General features: G+C 41.1%; 1 protein-coding gene across 1 annotated transcript in view; it reads right to left on the bottom strand.

The window, feature by feature from the left end:
* Positions 1–21,542, bottom strand: part of LOC116052983 (receptor-interacting serine/threonine-protein kinase 3-like) — a 28,034-nt gene that overhangs the window by 384 nt on the left and 6,108 nt on the right. The window contains exons 5-9 of the mRNA XM_031303835.1: positions 21,200–21,345; positions 20,212–20,261; positions 13,602–13,754; positions 13,411–13,493; positions 13,225–13,294 (exon numbers count right to left, since the gene is read on the bottom strand). Of these exons, the coding sequence (XP_031159695.1) occupies positions 13,225–13,294; positions 13,411–13,493; positions 13,602–13,754; positions 20,212–20,261; positions 21,200–21,345 (502 nt within the window). The remainder of the gene's footprint in view (positions 1–13,224; positions 13,295–13,410; positions 13,494–13,601; positions 13,755–20,211; positions 20,262–21,199; positions 21,346–21,542) is intronic.

Here is a 21,542-nt window from a genome sequence, read left to right as displayed (position 1 = left end):
GTTCCATGTCAAAGTGTCCTTGGGCAAGACTCTGAACCCCCCATTGTTCCTGATGTTGTGCCATCAGAGTGTTAATGTGTGTGTGAATGTTTATCTGATGAGCAGGTGGCACCTTGTTTGGTAGCCTGTTTTAATGGTACTGTACTAGAAAAGACTAAGACTAGGACAGCGCTATATAAATACTGCCCATTTACATTTACCTGTGTTTCAGACTGGGAAAAGAGAGAACTAGTTGGGTGCTTAGCTGAGGTAGGAAAAGCCATGTGAGTATATAACAAAACTGAGAGAGTTGGTGTACAGAGAGGGTTCTGACCCAGATCTTCTCTAAGGGGGCTTTCACACCTGATAGTCCAGACTAAGGTTCATGTTTCTGCATCTGATTCAGTAACTTTTGGTTTCACACTGCAGTTATGCAAGCACACTAAAGAACTCTACGTGACATAACTACGTCCTGTCGTCATCACATAAGTGATCTGTGTCTCCCCACAGTTGTAACTGATTGGTTTGTAGATGGGCTTCCCTGTCCTGTGGCGCATTCGTGAGCGGCACGTCTCCTACCGGTATTTGTTTGTTTGTTTTAATGTGTGTTTTTATACACTGTAATACCGTGGATTAATTAATCCATAAACCAGTAACATGTTGCCCCTCACCAAGAGGCCGAACCAAGTCATTTTCCTGCTGATCCTGATCACTTTGTTGGCTGACCTTATCCAACATGCCGCTGGCCACAACATTAAGACACACACTGACCAGACTGCTTAGATCACCTACACCTGGGACTTTCTGTTAAATATCAGACTCCCTTCAACCCGTTTATAATGGCTAAGCCTAAAACTTAAAGCCACTGAGGGGCTGCTATGCGGACTTAAACAATCAAACAAACAAATCACGGCTCAATAGTCTCCTGTTGATCTCACAGACTCCACAAGTCATCGTTGCATATTGCTGGGCATTTATTGATCACAAAGTTCTTCATATCAACGTACAAGAAACCATGTGTCCATCAAGCTCAAGCTCCAAACATTTCATCATTCACATGAGCGTTGCGCACTGTAACAATTTGATGCGGTCAAAAACAGTTTGCTTACCTTATTTGCTTAACATCACCCCCCGTTAACTGTTGAAGGTTCCTACCTATATAGACTTCACTCATATGCCCACCAGTGCCACCAGTGGACAATTTGTGTCCTACACCCAAACCAATGAAAATGGCTCTTACATACCGGCCCCTAATTGTAATGACATACAGGCAGAACAATTCAAACATTCATAAAGTAAAGAGCCATGGTCAAAAAGACAACTAGACACCGTTATCATTTCTCAGAACACACATTTTGAATGCACTGCTTAACCTGTACCCTCATGTAGCAGGCAAATTTTAGTCACAGGCCTTGAAATTACTCCAGACTTTGTCTGCAGCCGCACTGAGCGGACAAGTCCATTTTTGTCCTGGAAAGCCTGCAACACTCTTCCAAGCGGCCAGGAGCCCCGTGGGGCACAGGGATCCATTATGACAATAACATCTCCTGGTTTTAGATTTCTGTTTTTTTGATTCCATTTTTGCTTTTCCTGCAGCAAAGGTAGGTATTCTCGTATCCAACGTTTCCAGAAAAGCTGATGAGAGATGTACTGAACTTGCTTCCATCTTCTCTTTACATACAGATCATGCGATTCAAACAATCCAGGTGGCAATGATGGTTTTTCTTTCATTTCCTCTGGTAAGGAGCCTTTTGTCAACCGTCCTCCAACTCTCAGAATCCCACTATCCACATATGGGTCCAACCTGTAGATAGCACTCTGCCTCATTATGGGTTTCCCAGATGCCAACATAGAAATCTCCTCCGCAAATTGTTGTTGCTGACAATCAGGGTTCAAAATTAACTTTTTCGTCCACCAGCCAAATGGCTACTGAATGTTCAAATTTTACCAGCCACTCAAAAGATTACCATTGGTTTTTGGCTGGTGAGTGAAGCAAATCTGCCAGCCAATTGCATATTTTACCAGCATTTGACTGGTAAATGGTGCTAATTTGGAACCCTGCTGACAATATTGAATAATAGCATGCTCGGCCTCCAAAAGATCCCCTGTTAACAAATGCTGCCCTTGTTTCTTTTGGTGACATTGTGACATTGACTACTGGCACAGGCCTCCTGTGACTCATCTCCAAAAGAGTCTTTCTGATCTTGAGGAACCAGGCCACTGCTACTTTCAGCTTCCTCCAATCTGAAAAGTAGGCCATTAGTCGATTGGTGGCATCAGGTGAATCGTCCACCTTAACAACATTCACTATGGCTTCCTGCTTGACGTCCAAGTCATCTGCTCCTATTGCAGTTTTCACAACATTTGCCGGCCAGTCCTCTTCTGGTCCATGGAAAAACTCTGGACCACCAATCCACCTAAGACTGCATGAAATCTCCAACCCTCACTCCTCTGGATGCATCATCTGCCGGGTTTTCCTTTGATCCAACATGTCGCCATTGAGATGTTTTGGTGGCTTCCCTGATTGTTGTGACCCTGTTAGCCACAAAGGCATGAAAACGTTTGTCCTCATTTTTTATGTACTTCAGCACCGACATGCTATCAGTCCAAAAGACTGACTCTTGCAACTGGAGCCTTAATTCGCTCTTCAGCATCAGGTCAACACGAATAGCAAGGACAGCTGCAGTCAGCTCTAGATGAGGAATGGTGATCGTCTTCAAAGGTGTAACTCTGGCCTTACCCGTCAGGAATGCCAGATGGACGTCGTTCTGTCGTTCTGCATCCTTAGGTAAGTGACTGTTCCATATCCTGCTTCACTAGCATCCGAAAAATGATGAAGCTGGGCTTTTTTGGATTTTCCAAAGCCATTGGGTTTAATGCACCTCTCAACCTTAAACTTAGACAAAACATCCAAGTCCTTCAACCATTTAGTCCACTGATGCAACATGTCCTGAGGTATGATTTCATCCCATCCAAAATTTCTTCTACAAAGGTCCTGTAAAATGATTTTAGCAGGCAACACCACCGGTGCAAGAAATCCGAGGGTATCATAAACAGAACTCCACGTCTGGTGGAAGATTTTTGAGGAAGCTCCATTTTGAACTGGAAGGAATCAGTCTCAGCACACCATTGCAAACCCAAAGCTCGTTCAACAGGAAGATTGTCTCTGTCAAGACTCAGTTCCCTCAGATCCTTTGCCCTATGTTCCTCAGGTATAGCTTGCAACATTGTGCGACTGTTACTCATCCATTTGGTCAGAATAAATCCTCCTTTCTGGCAAAGAGCAATTAGATGTTTGACCAAAGGAGTAGTTTCTTTGTCAGAGTCCATACTCTTCAAACAATTATCAACGTAAAAGTTCTCCTTAACAGCTTGAACAACTTCAGGTGGAAAACCTGACTGATTGTCGTCTGCGGTTTTCCTTAGTGCAAAGCTGCTGATGGTTCAATGATGTTCCCTTGAAGGATGCTCCACAGTCAAACACGACCCTTAGCGTCCTCTTCTTTGGGTGATATACACCGTGGTGAGGGATGTACCACACCTTGCCACTGTTACGATCCAACTGCCGTGTAGGTACTCGCTCTGCGTAGCCTTTGATTATCATATCGTTAAGACATGTTATGTACTCCTCATAAAACTGCTTATTGTTCAGGAACTTCCTCTTCAGGCTAAATAGCCTTTGCTTCACTACAGAGAAATTGTTGGGCAGAGAAACGTTTTCCTTTCTAAAGGGCAATTTCAAGCTGTAGTGACCCTCTACAAGTGTTACAGAATTTTCCACAATTTCCATGAACTTGATGTCCTCTCTTGATAGACCTCTCTCTTCTGTTGCTCTCTCATTGAACTCATGATTATACTGCTGATTCAGCAATTCCCCCAATTTTGACACGGAAATCCTGTTGACAGTTACTGCTGAAGAGATGTTGCAGTCGTTACCGTTTAAAGGTCCATTAATAACCCAACCCAATGCCGTCCTTATAGCATATGGTCCGTCCCCTCTGCTGTTAATGACCTCCCAAGGTTCCAACATCTTCGGTGTGTTGCTTCCAATCAACAGGTCCACATTAGCCTTAATGCTGGGGATATGAACATTTGACACATATGGCCATTTTGCCAAATCTCCTTTGGTCACAATGTTATCTATACTGACAGGCATTTTCTCTTGGGTGAGGACTTCTGGTAGATTATAGAAGAGGTTGCTCTCCAACCCAGACACTTCCAAGTCTGAACATTCATATGCCGGCACAACCTTTTCCTGTACCATGGTTTGCAGCAAAAAGTGCGTTCTTCTACCAGGCAGATTGAGTCTTTTCATGAGATGTTCTGAACAGAAGGTGGCAGTACTGCCAGGGTCCAAAAATGCATAGGTGTTAATTATCCGGTCTCCTTTGATGGACTTGACTTGGACTGGCAAGATGGAAAGAAGGCAGCGATCCCTACCGGCCCCTGTATGACCACAGGTTTTATGAGATGCTGTGATGTTGTAAGTGACCTTTTCTTTGGAGTGTTCCTTGTCTGTGTTAACTTCATTTATCCTGTCGATATGAAGCACACTAGGATGGTTCTGACCACAACTCCTACAGGTCAGACGCTCACTGCAGTCACGACTACTATGCCCTGCACATAAGCAACCGAAGCAGAGCTCCTTCTCCCTCAGAAAGTGTAGTTTATCTCGATGCTTCTTTCTTTCGAACCTTTGACAGTCTACCAAAGAATGATCTTGAGAACAACACACACAAGTAGACTTTACTGTAGAGACATATGAGACCGCCTTTAAGTCTCTGTGGCTCTCATTTGATGACACAGGTGCAACAGCGGTTGCAAAGCTATTTCCCTTAGCTCTATTCCATATCTGTGTTTTTAACCTGTTAACAACCCTTGATCCAGAATTCCCTGATGACGTTTCTTGAATGTTGCCAAATAAAGGGTCTGAGAGGACTTCGACATGTTTTTCAATGAATGCAACCAAATCCTTAAACAGAGCTCTGTGGTTGGATTTTTCCAGAATGTCATGTGCAACAGTTCTCCATCGCTCTCTTAACCTAAATGGCAACTTGGACATCATTGCTCTGATGTTGCTCGTCATATCCAACTCTTGCATGTACTGTAACTTCTCCATGACATTACAATATGAACGCAGGAACAGAGAGTAGGCTTGTAATGCATTCACATCTTCTGATTTTATTGATTGCCAAGCCAAAGCCTTTTCCATGTATGCAGCAGCAATTTTATATTAATTTCCAAAATGTTCATGCAACAACCTTTTTGCATGAGCATAACCTTCCGCAGGTTCAGCATGTTGGAAACTATGATCCAGCTCCCTTGGCTGCCCTCTAGTAAACTGCTCCAGGTAATACAAGCAGTCAGCAGTGCTGACCTTTTCCTCCACACTTTGTTCGAATGCTCATTTAAATGAGACATATTGAAGAAGATCCCCATCAAACAGAGGAATATCTCTGGCAGGCAATACCATTAAACGCTGCTGTTGAACAAGGGCATTTGTAATTTCATTTTGCCTTTGCATAATGGTGCAAATATCTCCAAGATGTTTGTCCTCCACTGGTTGAGCATTGAAAAGATATGGCTGATTTTCATCCTCTAGCTGCAGGTTATGCCGAGTAGGATGCCTTTTATTTGCTGGCTGAGGGTTGTAACTGTGGATCCATGTAACTGTACTGTTGTGAATCGTGAGGATAAACCCAGTTTTGTGGTTCAGTCCACTCCCTTGGTTGAGTTGTTTGTTGCCAACTTGCCTCCTGTGGCTCCTTAACATTTGGTGTTGGGTTAGTTGCTGGCAATGACCAATCTTTACCTGATTGTGGTTTGTTCTGCTGAACTGGCTGGTATTCCTTTGCCATTGCATTCAGCTCACTTGCTTCTTTTCTTTGTGCCTTTTTTAGGTAGGAATTCATAGCGTTTGATGATGTCCTTGAAACACTTTGTACTTCTGAGGCCTGCAAAACTGTTAATTTAGCAGTGGATGCTTCTAGCAAAGCTTCCAGCTCCAGCTTTTCCCTTTGCCTTTTTAGCTTTTGCTGTTGCTCTTCCAAAACCTGTATTTTCTTTAAAGCTTCCACGCGAACAAGCAGTGCAGCTCTGTCTGCCTCTTCCTTGACTCTGGCAGTGGAATCAGTACTTTTCCACTGCACACACTCTTTTTGTTAGTGTGCTTGCTTGAAACATTTGAAACACTGTCCTCTGGATTTATTTTATCATCATCATCATCAACTTCATCATTACTGTCAACCTTATTTCCATGCTGTTCAGAACTTGTTACCCACATTTTCTCATTGGAAATAAGATCATTATTACATAACATTTTTGCTTTGAACCATATGTTATGCCTTTCCCTTTCATCATCAGGTAGCAAACCCATTAAAGAACCATGAATACCTTTTGCTTCAACACACACATTTACCAAAGCATCAAGAGCACATTTTAACTCTGTTTTATTATCACCTTCTTGTTGAAGCTCTTGTAGCTTTTTCCTCAAATTACTAGCCTTATTTAGTTTAGCTTTCCTGTCACTCTGTAACCTTTCCAACTTTTCAATATGTGCTTTAGCAGTTAATTTCACAACACGTTTTTCCCTTTTTTCTCCTTGTGTATCACAGTCATTCGCGCTAATGTTTCAGCCGATTGCGCAATAGCCTCGGGTATGGAGCTAAATCAGGGCCAAATGTTTTGTTAATTTGAAAAAGATATATATAGTTGAAAAACTAAAGCTTGAAATTGAAAATTTAAGTTTTGGTCTAAAACTTGAAAAATAAAACCATGTATTCAAACTAAAAATAAGTGTACCATTTTTTCTTTCAGTTTGAATAAAATTTAGATTAAATTCTGGAATTATTTTGAAAAAAAATATTAATTTTCATTTTTCACTTTTATATTTGTTTTCAGTTCCACATTTCATGTTTTCATATTCAAAACATATTTTTTTTTACGGTTTCAAATCTTTTTTTTCAGTTTCAGACTTTTGGCCCTGATTTTGTGCAGGGGGCGTGGCTTCAACTCAGAGGGGCGTGGAATTATGAGTGACAGCCTAACAAAGAAGGCAGAAGACTCTCCTCAGTCATAGTTCTAGCAGTAACACAATTTCCTGAAGGCAACATGACTGAGGAGAGTCTTCTGCTTTCTTTGTTAGGCTGTCACTCATAATTCCACGCCCCTCTCAGTTGAAGCCACGCCGCCTACGCAAAATCAGGGCCAAAAGTCTGAAACTGAAAAAAACAGATCTGAAACTGAAAAAAAAAAGATTTGAAGCTGTAAAAAAAATAAGTTTTGAATCTGAAAACATGAAATGTGGAACTGAAAAGAAATATAAAAGTGAAAAATAAAAATTAATAATTTATTAAAAAATAATTCCAGAATTTAATCGAAATTTTATTCAAACTGAAAGAAAAATTGGTACACTTATTTTTAGTTTGAATACATAGTTTTATTTTTCAAGTTTTAGACTAAAACTTAAATTTTCACTTTCAAGCTTTAGTTTTTCAACTATATATATATATTGTTTTCAAATTAACAAAACATTTGGCCCTGATTTAGCTCCATACACAGGCCTGTCCACGATTTCACGCGTATCCGTTGTTCAGTTAAATCCAGTAGTTCACAAAATCAATTGTAATTTGTCTTTGACCACCAATGCATTGGATTTATGACTAGTGTGCACACAAACAAAAATGGCCATTGATAGTGTAGCGCATACCTTGCGTTTGAGCCCTGCCAACCCCTGTGAACAACTCCGCTGTCCGGTATTTGAAGTGCAGCTCCTTTCCTGGCGCAGTTGAATGGGATCTTGATCCGATGGTTGAAACGTGGTACACACCGCTACACCGTACACCATCTGCCGCCCGGCCTCTCGCTGATCAGCTGGATGCTACAGCTGACTCGGTAAAAAGCTGTCATTTCCAGCCGCTTCCGACATCAAACGCCGCCGAGATGAAACTCCTCCAGTTTCCATTGTTTGAGCAAAGTTTTTGACTTATATAATGGCTAAGCCTAAAACTTAATTCCACTGAGGGGCTGCTATGCGGACTTAAACAATCAAACAAACAAACAAACAAACAAACAAACAGTCTATGGCTAGTAAACTAGCTGACGCGCTCTCTTGTACCTGACACCGCTCAATAGTCTCCTGTTGATCTCACAGACTCCACAAGTCATCGTTGCATTTTGCTGGGCATTTATTGATCACAAAGTTCTTCATATCAACGTACAAGAAACCATGTGTCCATCAAGCTCAAGCTCCAAACATTTCATCATTCACATGAGCGTTGCGCATTGTAACAATTTGATGCGGTCAAAAACAGTTTGTGCTCCTTTGCATAACAGCACCCCGTTACCTGTTGAAGGTTCCTACCTATATATACTTCACTCATATGCCCACCAGTGCCACCAGTGGACAATTTGTGTCCTACACCCAAACCAATGAAAATGGCTCTTAGACCGTCCTTTTTTCGAAGACACGTCGCTGTTACCACCCGAATGTGTCAGAGGCAACAACGCCAAAACAAGGAAACGCGGGAGGAAAGGAGGAATCCGGGAGCGGATTAAAAGGCAACCCTATAGACAATCTCTTCCATCTGTCATGCTCGGTAATGTCCAAAGCCTACGGAACAAAGTGGATGAGTTGCGTTCCTGCACTCAGTACCTCTTGGACTACCGGTAATCTTGCCTTATCTGCTTGACAGAGAGTTGGCTTACGGGGATGGACCCTGATTCTGCAGGCATGGAGGGTTTCACGCTGGTAAGGATGGACCGCAACCAAAACTACTAGACTTTTTGTTGTGTATATTGCACCTTTTGCCGATACACAAGCTGTTGCATCTACGGTCCATGAACTTGTAGCTCAGGCGGAGTCAGAGGCTCCAGATTCTGCTAACTTTGTGATGGGAGACTTCAATTTATGTAGCCTAAAAGAGCACCTAACCACATACCAGCAATATGTCACCTGTCCCAAGCCCTGGGTAACCCCAAAACTAAAACAACTTCTTAACCAAAAAAAGTGACTGTTCAAATCGGGTGGAAATAGAGAAGAGAAATGGACTGCGCAGAAAAACAAAAAAAATGATCAGGGACTGTAAAGTGGCATATAAACGTAAATTAGAGAACTTTTTTAGAAATGATGCTAGGAGAGCATGGCAGGGGGTTGAGGCAATCACAGGATACAAGCCTAAAAAACATCTCATGGCAGTGGAAAACAAACTTGAAATCGCCAATGATTTGAATGATCTTTATTGTAGATTTGATATTCATGATTTTACAGCTGAACAGGAATTGGTTTATGAAGAAATCAGTAGTAAGTGTGGGGACATTGACATTTCTATAGACAATGTTAAGTCTTACTTTAGACATCTGAATCCCCGTAAAGCTAGTGGGCCTGATGGTATTAGGAGCAGGACATTAAGAGAGTGTGCAGATCAGTTGGCACAATCCTTTCAAAGGCTGTTTCAGCTGTCAATAGACACTGGTGTACTTCCTTGTCTATGGAAAAAATCTCTGATCATGCCCATACCCAAAAACAATAAACCTAGGGAACTTAATGACCTGCACCCTGTTGCCCTAACATCTACAGCAATGAAATAGTTTGAAAAAAATAATAAAAAAGTAATGGTGGTGTGAGGTCACACCATCCCTAGACCCAAACCAATTTGCATATCGTGCAGAGAGAGGGGTTGAAGATGCACTGCTGACCCTGATAAACAACTTATATGAGCACCTTGAACAGAGACTTCAGCAGTGCCTTCAACACAATCCAACCCCACCTGATGGTAAAAAAAAATTGTTACACCTCTGGGTTAACCCAAGATTAGTTTTGTGGATTTTTGACTTTTTGACGAACCGTAGTCAACAAGCCAAATTCAACTCATGTGTCTCATTGTTAAAAGCCATAAACAGAGGCACCACAAGGGTGCGTTCTGTCCCCTATTCTATACACCTTATACACCAATAACTGCCAAGCAACCTCCTCAGACCACACTTACTTTAAATATGCTGATGACAGCATTAGTGGGTTTTGTAAAGTCTAATACTGCATCCCTAGAGGGTTTTGAGAGGGAGGTGCAGGGTTTTATTAAATGGTGTTCAGATAATTTCCTTGTGGTAAATGCAATGAAAACAAAGGAGATGACCATAGATTTTAATAAAAAGGGAATTATAGTTTCACCCTCAAATATTAATGGTGTAGTGGTAGAGTGGGTCACAACATACACATATTTCGGGGATGAAATAGACAATAAATTGACCTTTAATGAATGTGTAATGGTGACCACATGAATTTCCTACTTGTGGATAATAAAGTTTACCTTGACCTCTCGTCTCTTCTCTCTTTGTCTGGTCTGTAGACGGGCTTCCCCATCCTCTCGTCTCCTCTCTCTTTGTCTGGTCTGTAGACGGGCTTCCCCATCCTCTCGTCTCCTCTCTCTGTGTCTGGTTTGTAGACGGCCTTCCACGTCCTCTCGTCTCCTCTCTCTGTGTCTGGTTTGTAGACAGCCTTCCACGTCCTCTCGTCTCCTCTCTCTGTGTCGGAGGTTTTTCAGCTGACTGCTGCTCTCCTCTTTCTGTTTTTTTGTGTTGTTGAGAAGCGAGACACGGGAACTTTACAGATGCAGCATTTATTCAGAGACAAACTGAAACCTACGCTGTACATTTACTACCACTTAACAGGTAAACTGCTGATGGATTCTCTGCTTTGATAGCCGACAGCTGTCTGCTCTGAGAGCTCACACCGTCTCCGTCATGTACACACTCAGCTCTGAGCTGTTCCTTAAAGGAGCTTCCCCGTTCTTATAACACAAAGATATCCTGTCAGAGCTTCCTGGATTTGGTCTAAAAGTCCAAACCATCCAAAGAATGATTTCACACTAGAAACTAACCAGACCATGGTTCAGCTTGACTACCTCTTTTGGTCGGACCAAATTTTGATGCGGTCTTTGAGGTAAGATGTGAGCAGAGAGAGTGCAGAGCCTGAGACACCCAGGTTTATGACTGTAAACGGCAATTTACAGGCAACACCGAAAACTGACGTTAATTGTTGGAAATTGACGTGGGCCTAGCTTGGCAGTTGTCCCCCCATGACTCCCCCTCCCCTCCCCCTAATTCTAGGGGAGGCTTTAACATGTAAATGAAAATGCTGTGAGCTATACAAATGCAAATCAGTATTGCTAACAGCAGCAGGGGGAGTTTTACCCCAGGTGACAATTTTCTAAGAGAGGTTACACACCAACCAGACGGCCGACCGTCGGCAGAAAAGCCAGTCAGACTGATCAGTCTCCCGGAGTCGGTCCAAAAAGTGCCACAGAACACACCAAAGAGATGAGACTTAGGTCTCCATAACAGCAGGCGGCGCTAATGTATTGTTGCCCAAAAAATGAAAACGCGTCACATGGGTTTGTTATATCCAGAAATTCAAAGCCAGACTGTCATGGCGGCTTGTTCAGAATACAATCTCATATTGGACTAAAATAGTTCACCGAAACAGCAAGTCAGGTCGGCCCAAATGAAGGCCGACGGCTCCTCCGACGGGCGACGGCACGGAACACACTGAACAGACTCCAGTCACCGACCTCGCCAGACGGTCCGACGGCCGATAATCGGCCCTGTGTTTGATTTTAAGAAAATCTCTGGTATAAATAGATCAGGCTCAGTATAGCCTAATTGTAGCCTCTTAAATTTTAGCTTGAATTGATTTATTTAATGAAAGTATGCTAGATTAATTACTGTGTATGTCATTAGCAATGGCCAATGTTATGTAAAAAAGATACACAAAACAATTCATTTCAACAATTAGTTTTTATCAGGCTCAGAGCTCAACCACTGTGAACAGTGGTATGACTACAGTGACCTTTCTTTGGTCTTGCTCATCCAAGATTGTCTGGTGGAATAGAGACAGAGGCACCACTGTACAGTTTTCTAAGAGAAGTTTTTCTGCTGACACCAAAACACTGTGCTTCACATAAAGCATATCAGCTGTGTCATTGCATGACAAAGTCCCAACCATTTGTCTTCTTAACATACTGGCAAATTCAGCACCATATTCACATGTCCATGGCATATGAAGCTGTTGGCTCTGCTGAAATGGCCTCATAATCTTCAATTGTCCTATTGTTATTAAACTTTCCCAGTATTCCATTAAAACTCCAAACCAGTGTGTGCGCTGTTCGCGCCCTGCTGGTTAATCTGCTTCCTCTTTATCTTTCTCTATCATTCTGCCCCTACCCCCACCTTCACTGCTTTGATTTGAAAAATAGTGGGGGGAGATGACTCCGATAGTGAGAGCAAAAGCTTCCAAAATATGGTAGTATTTCAGGCCAACTGGTAAAAGAATTGTCTGTACACTCTGTCAAACTTCACTTGCTTATCACGGGAGTACAACCAGACACCTAAAACGGAAACACACAGGAGTTGTTCAAGATGTGCGGAGCGTTTTAATTTTTTTCCTCCACGTCAGCTCCGGGGCTCCGTAAAGATGCGCCCACAGAAAACGTAAGTATATGATTATTAATGAAACGGCGAGCTAGTCTGTATTGTTTGTTAACTCTTGAGAAGTACAATGACTGTCTTTGGACAGGCCAGGCCAGACACTCTCTGTTGCTGCTATTCATATGCTTATTAGAGCCATTAGCACCTCCGTGGGAGCTCTCCACATACGTCATGGTTAATTTCTGACAATATGTGGCAGAGACAAATGCAACGTTCACAGCCTGTACATGGACTTTAACTGCCGAAAATTAGGGAGATATACGGGCGTTTACGGGGATGAAAATCCCACTTTTTATGCAGTGAAAGTCCAGAAGGATCACCACTCTTCTGGACTTTCCAAAATGTTATCGGACCGAATTGTATAAATTCTTTTTGTGAAACGAGTCATTCCGCTTAAACACTATTTAGCTATGGCGGAGCCTATGGGGTAAACACAACTTTAACTAACTTGGTTGTGATTGGCCAGAGTATGCAGCAAAGTAAACAGTAAAGACAGACAGCCGGACGGTAAAACTTGACCGATGTTCTGGCCAGTACACCACTGGAGTGAAAGTAAAAACAAGTATGATGTCAAAAAACGCTTAAAACCAGCGTTAGTCCCGCCCATGGCGCTGATTGGATGATCGTTAGTCATTGGCTCAATGTTTTTTTAACTGAGAAACCGCTGTTTTATGTCACAATGTCAGACGATTAATCAGTAAACTTGGTGTCAGACAGATTCAAAGGTCTGGACCCAGGCAACAGTAGTTTATAAATACAGACCTGGAGCCCCAGGGATTTGATCCCTCTGAACCTGCTCTCCTGCTGCCATGTCTTCTTCTTCCTTTTGGTCCTGGAAAGAGAAAGAGTCAGTTACACAATGATTAAAACAATGATTTGCTGCATTGTGTCAAAATGTTATAGTGTCTCAGCGTGACTTGAGTGTTTATGAAGAGATTTGTTCCTCACCAGTTTCTTCAGCACTTCATAGACAGCTTTATTGAGTTCATGTTTGTGCATCTTGAACAATTGTTCTGTCTCAGTTGTAAACTCTGTTGTAGATCACGTAGAGTAAATAATGGAACGTTAGAGCCCGGCATCACAAGCTATTTTTCTGTGTTAATTCAGAGTTTCAGAGGTAAATGAAGTAGTTTCCTCACCAAGGGCTCTGGGCCTTCGTTCAGGTTTATGATCCCAGCATCTCTTCATCAGTCCTGTCAACTCTCTCAACCCGGCAGCATCGCCCTTGATATCATCCAGCTTTGGCCGGTCCCCCTCCGGGATGCGAAGCATCACTAAGGCAGGCTTTGCATCTACATTGGAGGAAGAATTAAAAAGGCTGTCAGAGTGGAGCAGGTGGCAGAGACAACTCCAAAGCTGTAACAATTCCAAATTTAACTGTACAATTAATTGTCGCAGATATAATTATGATTAACAAAATAACTGTCTCTTTTAGTCAAATGTATTTATTTATGTATCACTTTTGAACAAATGAATCCCATGATACATCAATGTCATGTGACCCAGATAATATTACGAGTAACGAGTCTATAAAGTAAACCCCGCCTCTTTATAATCACAAAATAAAAATTGTACTTTGTTCTTAAATTAATATAAAATTGACAATTACCATCAACAGTTATGGACCTTAGGACCTTAGCTTATGTCAGCAATTAATTACGGTTAAACAAAGAAACTGTGATTACCTAAAAAAATTGCGTTTAGATCAGGCCTAGAACTGAGTAGCAGTAGCAGATGACATGCTGTCCTAAAGAACTGTTTGTACATATACAAAAAGTAAAGCACTGTAATTATTTATTTCACATATTACTGCAGCACCACAGTCATGTTCACTGTCAGGCAGTGCCATCGACACTTACAGAGTCCTGCCGTTCTTGCACCACATTAAGTATGCAAACAAAACACTCTAATGAAAAAACTCTAAAATAAAGATGTTCTGAGCAGTGATAGTGAGAGAAGCTAAATCAGTCCCTCCAGGATTATGCGATGTCGCGATCACAAACAATTCACGCAAATTCAACCAATCACCGTGAATTCGGTGCGACTCGAAATTTTGACCAATCACCGCAACTTTACCGCAAATTTTACATATAACCGGAGTTTCAACCAATCCCAGCAGTCCCACGTGCCAAACTTTGTATGTGTACTACGGACTCTGAGGATGCGACGGAGCCACTGACCAAGCGGGAGTGAGAACGGGTTGACGTAACACACGTACGTCACCAAATTCATTTCCTTGTTTCTGATATGAAGACGAGACAGACACACACACACACACACACACACACACACACACACACAAAAAGACACAGACACACACACAGACACACACAGAGATGACACGTAAACAATGACCTAAATTGAGGACAGCTACGCTCGTTATTGTAAGTGCAATGATAAGTTAAAGTCCAATAAGTAGTTTATCAAACCATATGAATGTGTGTCCCAGGCCAGGTTCGGTTCACTTTATTTTATGAAAGGGGACAGCGCAAATTAATAAAACACATGATTTACCATGGGTTAAAAAAGCCAGAATTAGCCAAAAGGCTATTTTTCATCAGTAGTCCCCTGCCTTTGATGTTAAAGAGGCTTTTTAAAATACAAAGAAACAAAAGAAGACAACATAAGCAAAACACAATGCAGAACTTAGCACAAGACAAGACACAACACAGAAGCAGAAAGATATACAACAAAGCAACAGAATATAAAGTGAAAAAATAAAAATAAGAACAGGCAGCCGTTAAGAACAATAAATGCAGTATTACAATAACATAGACGCAACTTTCCTCAAAAAATATGTACGTTATTATTCAACCTTTGACCCACATTATAAATGTCTCTATTAAAACTGGAATATTTCCAGATGCTTGGAAAAAGTCACTGGTAAAACCCAACTTTAAGTCCGGGAATACCACAGACGTTAGTAACTATCGACCAATAAGTCTAGTTCCGGTAATGTCAAAAATACTAGAAAAAATAGTTTCAGAACAACTAACTCAATATTTAGAAATACATCAGTATATACACCCTCAACAGTATGGTTTCAGACAGAACCATTCCACTGAAACACCATCTGCGCATTATTGGAAAATATTGTGCAGCCGCTTGATAAAGGAAAGATCGTGGGTGCAGTATTCCTGGACTTAAAGAGGGCATTTGACACCGTAAATCATAGCCGTCTTATCTCAAAACTATCATCTTATAATACATCCCACCAGGCATTATCATGGTTCGAGTCATACTAACAGGGTCGAGAACAATGTGTAGTTATTGATCACGCAAAATCTGCCCCGTGTGAAATTAAGACCGGAATCCCGCAGGGAACCATACTGGGGCCTGTTCTCTTCAGCCTGTATGTGAATGAGTTGCCTGAAGTATGTCCTGAAGTTGGCATTCAGATGTATGCCGATGACACTGTGGTTTATGTGTCTGGCAAGAGCCCTGTTGTTTTCGGCAGTACATTGACTAAAAGTCTTGAGAAAGTGTTTGATTGGCTAAACAAATCATGTTTAACACTTAATCTGAGGAAAACTAAATCTTAACATTAAAATGAATGGTGAACTTATCGATCAGGTAGAAGAAGAAAAATATTTAGGAGTGATTTTAGATTCTCAGCTAAATTTTAAAAGTCATATTAAAAACATTTCAAGAAAAATGAAGGTCAGTATGAACTGTTTCCGGTTGATCAGGAGCAGTTTAACATTTGAATGTGCTCACGTCTTTCTGAACACTATGATCCTGTCCCACTTGTCATACTGCACCACTGTTTGGTCCCAGGCTAACCAAACTACCCTAAAGCCTATTGAGAGGCTTTATAACCGTGCCCTAAAAATTTTAGATAAAAAGCCCATTCGATTCCATCACTGTTACATTTTAAATAAACATAAAATTTTAAACTTTGTTAATTTTGTTAATCTTAAATACATAAAGTTGTTTTTTAAATGTTTGACTGGACTTGCACCTGAGCCACTTTGTAAATTTGTGAACAGGCTGGAATCCTCCAGATCCACAAGAGCTGCTGTATGTGGAGACTGTAAAGTTACATTTTGTAAAACATCTTTTGCCCAAAATGTTTTTTCTGTGAAAGGAGCCAGTCTGTGGAACTGGCTTCCTACAAATATAAAGACTCTAACTAAAATGTCCACCTTTAAAAAACTATCAAAAGCATGGTTCATACAGCAGCAGCAGTGTGATCATGCTACATGAACTGTATAGCTGTGTGTATGTGAGGTGTGCATTTGTGTGAGTTCGAGTGAATGTGTTTATTTACTACATTTATTTTTATTGCTGCTAACTGGTTTCTGGACATTTTATTGTATTCACAATTTGACTCCTTTATTGAAACATTCATTGAGCTTTTCACCTCCACACCCGCCCTTTCTGGGGTCTCAGTCACTGAGCTTGTAGACAATTTTAATTGTAAAATTACAAATGTTATTGATGCCATTGCTCCCATTAAGGCAGGGGCGATTCTAGGATCTGACCTTTGGGGGTGCGAAGAGAAGTTGATAGCAGTTAAGCTAGGGGGGGGGGGGGGGGGTCTGGGGGCATGCCCCCATAAGACTTTTTTTTTTAAACCCTTAAATCATGACTTCTGGTGAGTTTTGGGGAAAGAAATAGACAGATTGAGATGTGCAGTTATGACAAACTATCAACAGATTCAAGTCTGCTGTGAAAAAGATGGCAACTACACAGCATGATTATTGCAGCACATACCCAGGGGCGTCGGACTGGTGGGGGGGGGCCTGCCTCTGAACCAGATGGGGAAAATCCAACATCTCTTTTTCTTAAGAGCCTAGTCCTCCATGAAATGCATATGTAAATATAATGTGAATGGAATATTTTAAGTGTTTTAAGTGTTTTTGCCCATACAATATATGTCCACTTTCTCACCTGGTTCTTCCAGGTCCCTCTCTTTGTCCACTCTCTCTCCATCCTGCTCTCTCTCTCTCCATCCTCCTCTCTCCCTCTATCTATCTATCACTGACAATCACATACAAAACATTTTGTAATCAACTGGAAAATAATCTTCAAATAAAAGAGAAAACAAAACACAGTAGTCCTACTATATATATATATATATATACTGCAGCAGCAGCGCTAGGCTACTTTTAGCGGTGCTCAATCCGTTACAGCAGGCTATTAATAGCACACTTTAAAAACTCGTTGTAGGCTACTCCTAAGCTACATTTGCCTACAGTTAGCAATTTTGCCTAACGTTGCACAACAAAATTGGACTCCGTGGTGAATAAGCTAGGCTAATTCAGATATGATTGCCATCATTGTGATCAGGGAATCACAGATTGGTTCCAAAAATACTACACCTGTAGCCTACTTAACGTGTTCATTCGATTAGAGTTAATTTTTACTCCATTAGCCATACCTTTTCAGTGGTTGAAAGTAGCCATACTCTGACAAATGTTCCCCAAAGTTATCTGCGCAGACTGAACCTCGTTCAGGGAATCGCAGATAGGCTGTTGACTTTAGGCTACAACTGAGCTGAGCCTGTCGTCATTTATCCTATTCCATCGCTAAAATCAGGTTTGCAAAAGTAATAAAGTAATAACTATGCATTAAGGTAAAAACTGTCTCTGATGAGAAAAGATCTCCTTGGAGAAATACCACGCTTGTAAGATCCAAAAAAAAGAGTGTCGAAAAGCAGAACGCAGGTGGTGAAAAACTACTATCCAGGTCCATTATGACACCTATGAAGAGAGACTTCGCATTTATAATTTGGAACTGAGGAATGCAAGGCGGTCCTTCTTCTCTGAGATTATTACCAGAAACAATAATAATTCATTATTATTATTATTATTATGTCACAGTGTCCAGTAAAAACAGGTCCCAATATGACACAATATGGGTTTTGGACCACACCACAGCACTGAGACGGTTCTTGTTAAAGTCTTTAATGACATCCACTTAAACACAGATAGTGGCAAAACCTCAGTCTTGGTGTTGCTTGATCTCAGTGCTGCATTCGACACGGTTGACCATGACATATTACTAGACCGATTGAAAAACTGGGTTGGCATTTCTAGCTCAGTTCTAAACTGGTTTGAATCCTACTTAAAGAATAGAGACGACTTTGTGTCTATTGGCAATTACGTATCTGAGCATACAAAACTTACGTGCAGAGTTCCCCAAGGCTCAGTTCTGGGACCTCTTCTGTTCAACATCTACATGTTTCCTCTAGCTCGTATTATGGTAAACAATACAATAAGTCACCATAGCTATGCCGACGATACACAACTTTATATAACTTTAACACCAGCAGACTATAGCCCAATTCCGAAATTAACGAGGTGCATTGAACAAATCAACAACTGGATGTGCCAAAATTGTCTTAAATTAAATGAAGGAAAAACTGATGTATTAGTTTTTGGAGCAAAGGACAAACGATTAAAGGTCAGCACTCAGATTCAAGCGACAATGTTGAAAACAACAGACTACACCAAGACAAATCTTGATGTAGTCATGGACTCAGACCTGAATTTCAACAGCCGCTTTAAGACAATAACAAAATCAGCCTATTACCAGTTTAAGAATATATCAAGGATTAAAGGACTTATGTCTCAGCAGGACTTGGAAAAACTTGTCCATGCTTTTATCTTCAGTAGACTTGACTACTGTAACGGAGTCTTTACAGGTCTCCCTAAAAAAATCAATTAGACAGCTGCAGCTGATTCAAAATGCTGCTTTCCGAGTTCTAACTAAGACCAAGAAAGTGGATCACATTACTCCAGTTCTCAAGTCTTTACATTGGCTTCCTGTGCCTCAAAGAATAGACTTCAAAATTCTTCTGCTGGTATATAATTCCCTAAATGGCTGAGGGCCAAAATATATTTCTGATCTGTTATTACACTATGAACCACCCAGACCTCTCAGGTGGTCTGGGACAGGTCTGCTTGTTGTCCCCAGAGTCAGAACTAAACGGGGGAAGCAGCGTTCAGTTAGTCAGTCAGTTTTTACGCTCCATATATTTGGAACAAACTTCCAGAAAGTTGCAGGTCAGCCGTGACTCTCAGCACTTTTAAATTAAGGCTGAAGACCTTTATTTTTGATGTTGCCTATTCTTAATTTTTATATTGAACTCTTAATTTTATTCTTGTATTTTATTTCGTATTAATTTTATACTGAACTGTGAATTGTATTCTTGTATTTTATCTTGTATTATATTTGTATTCGTCAATATTTTTTATTTTTTTTATTTCCTATCTTGCTCTTTGCTTGTTAATGTTTAATGTTTTATGTAAAGCACTTTGAGTTGCCCTGTGCTGAAATGTGCGATATAAATAAAGTTGCCTTGCTTTGCCTTGCCTTGTGACTCGAACAGTATCTGATCTTCTGTTGATATAGGCAACAAGTGGCGGTTGAGCTAGGAAATGAACTAACAATGAAAAGATCAACAAGCCACTGACACATATGTTCAAATTTGATTCATTCAATAAATTATTATTTTTTGTCTGAAATCCACCAGACATTTTCATATTATACCAACATTTGCAGCATCCTGAGCCATGTTGGTTACTAGAATAACTCAGCCCAGAGTCATTTTATTCCCCCCCCAAAATAAGAAAAAATTACAACATTATTTTAGCAATTTTCACTGTCACACGCAATTTTATTGCAACAAATTACAGAAGACATCGCAACTATCAAACAAAATCAGGCATTTTGGGCCGCAACAATCTCAAAAAAAGGCCACGAAATCCTGGAGAGACTGCTAAAGACACAATAGTCACTTACTTTCATATGGTTGTTTCCCTGTGGCAATGGACCAAAGGAGTATCCCATAACTAAAAGATAGACAGAGAGAGTTTCATGTTAGGATTATTATCCATCATAACAATCACACCCTGGTTGACTGATGGCTAGGGTTGGTTTTCATCTGTAAATTAATGCTCATGTGAGAATGAGGATATTAAATGACAATAAAGAAATCTGTGCATGAAGTCATATTAGTATCCCTCCTACCTGAAAACAATTCCCTGTCCTGTTAAAGGTCCCATGGCATGAAAATTTCACTTTATGAATTTTTTTAACATTAATGTGAGTTCCCCCAGCCTGCCTATGGTCCCCCGATGACTAGAAATGGTGATAGGTGTAAACCGAGCCCTTGGTATCCTGCTCTGCCTTTGAGAAAATGAAAGCTCAGATGGGCCGATCTGGAATCTTCCCTTTATGACATCATAAGGGGAAAGGTTACCTCCCCTTTCTCTGCTTTGCCCACCCAGAGAATTTGGCCCGCCCATGAGAAAGAGAGAGACATCATGTCTTGCAAACAAGAAAAGCATGGCAGTTGGTCAAGGCCACCCCCCTCCCCCCTCTCCACCTTGCCCCCTCCCTCCCCCCCTCTCATTTAAAGCTACAGTCACAGAAATGGCAAATCCTGAGAAAAGCTCATTGTGGGATTTGCTCTAGTGGCTGTAATTCTGCACCAAGGCTGAATTTCGGGAAAGAGACTTCAGATACAGTATTAGGGTACCACTAAGGTCTATATAAAAGAGACTTCAGATACAGTATTAGGGGACCACTAAGGTCTATATAAAAGAGACTTCAGATACAGTATTAGGGGACCACTAAGGCCTATATAAAAGAGACTTCAGATACAGTATTAGGGGACCACTAAGGCCTATATAAAAGAGATTTGACTTCCTGATCCCATCTCCAGTTATTATTTATTATATGATAAATAAAACACTTTTATTCAAGTGCTAGTTTGATGCTCTTGTACCTGTAGATATCAAAGGCTCTGGTAGGTTCATACGATGGATCAAAAGCCTCTGGTGGCATGTAGTTAAACGTCCCTCCTTGTGGTTCACCATTCTTTGGAACCTGTGTGACGCTGCAGGAAATCCGGGCAAGGCCAAAATCTGTAAGCTGCAGAGAGAATAAGCAAAGAGAGGAAGGAGGCAGAAGAGGTTCTTTATTTGGTAACACTTTATTTGAAGGGGTGTGCTGAAGGCTCCTCCAACCTGCACACTGCTATTTACCTTTTTCCTGCTACAACTGAATTCCCACGGGACTTAGCGAGACTACAGCTATCCATCTAAAACACTATTTTACTGTACAGGGCA

The sequence above is a fragment of the Sander lucioperca genome, chromosome 6 (genome assembly GCF_008315115.2).
Source record: "Sander lucioperca isolate FBNREF2018 chromosome 6, SLUC_FBN_1.2, whole genome shotgun sequence".
Classification (NCBI taxonomy): domain Eukaryota; kingdom Metazoa; phylum Chordata; class Actinopteri; order Perciformes; family Percidae; genus Sander; species Sander lucioperca.
This window is presented reverse-complemented; position numbering and strand designations above follow the sequence as displayed.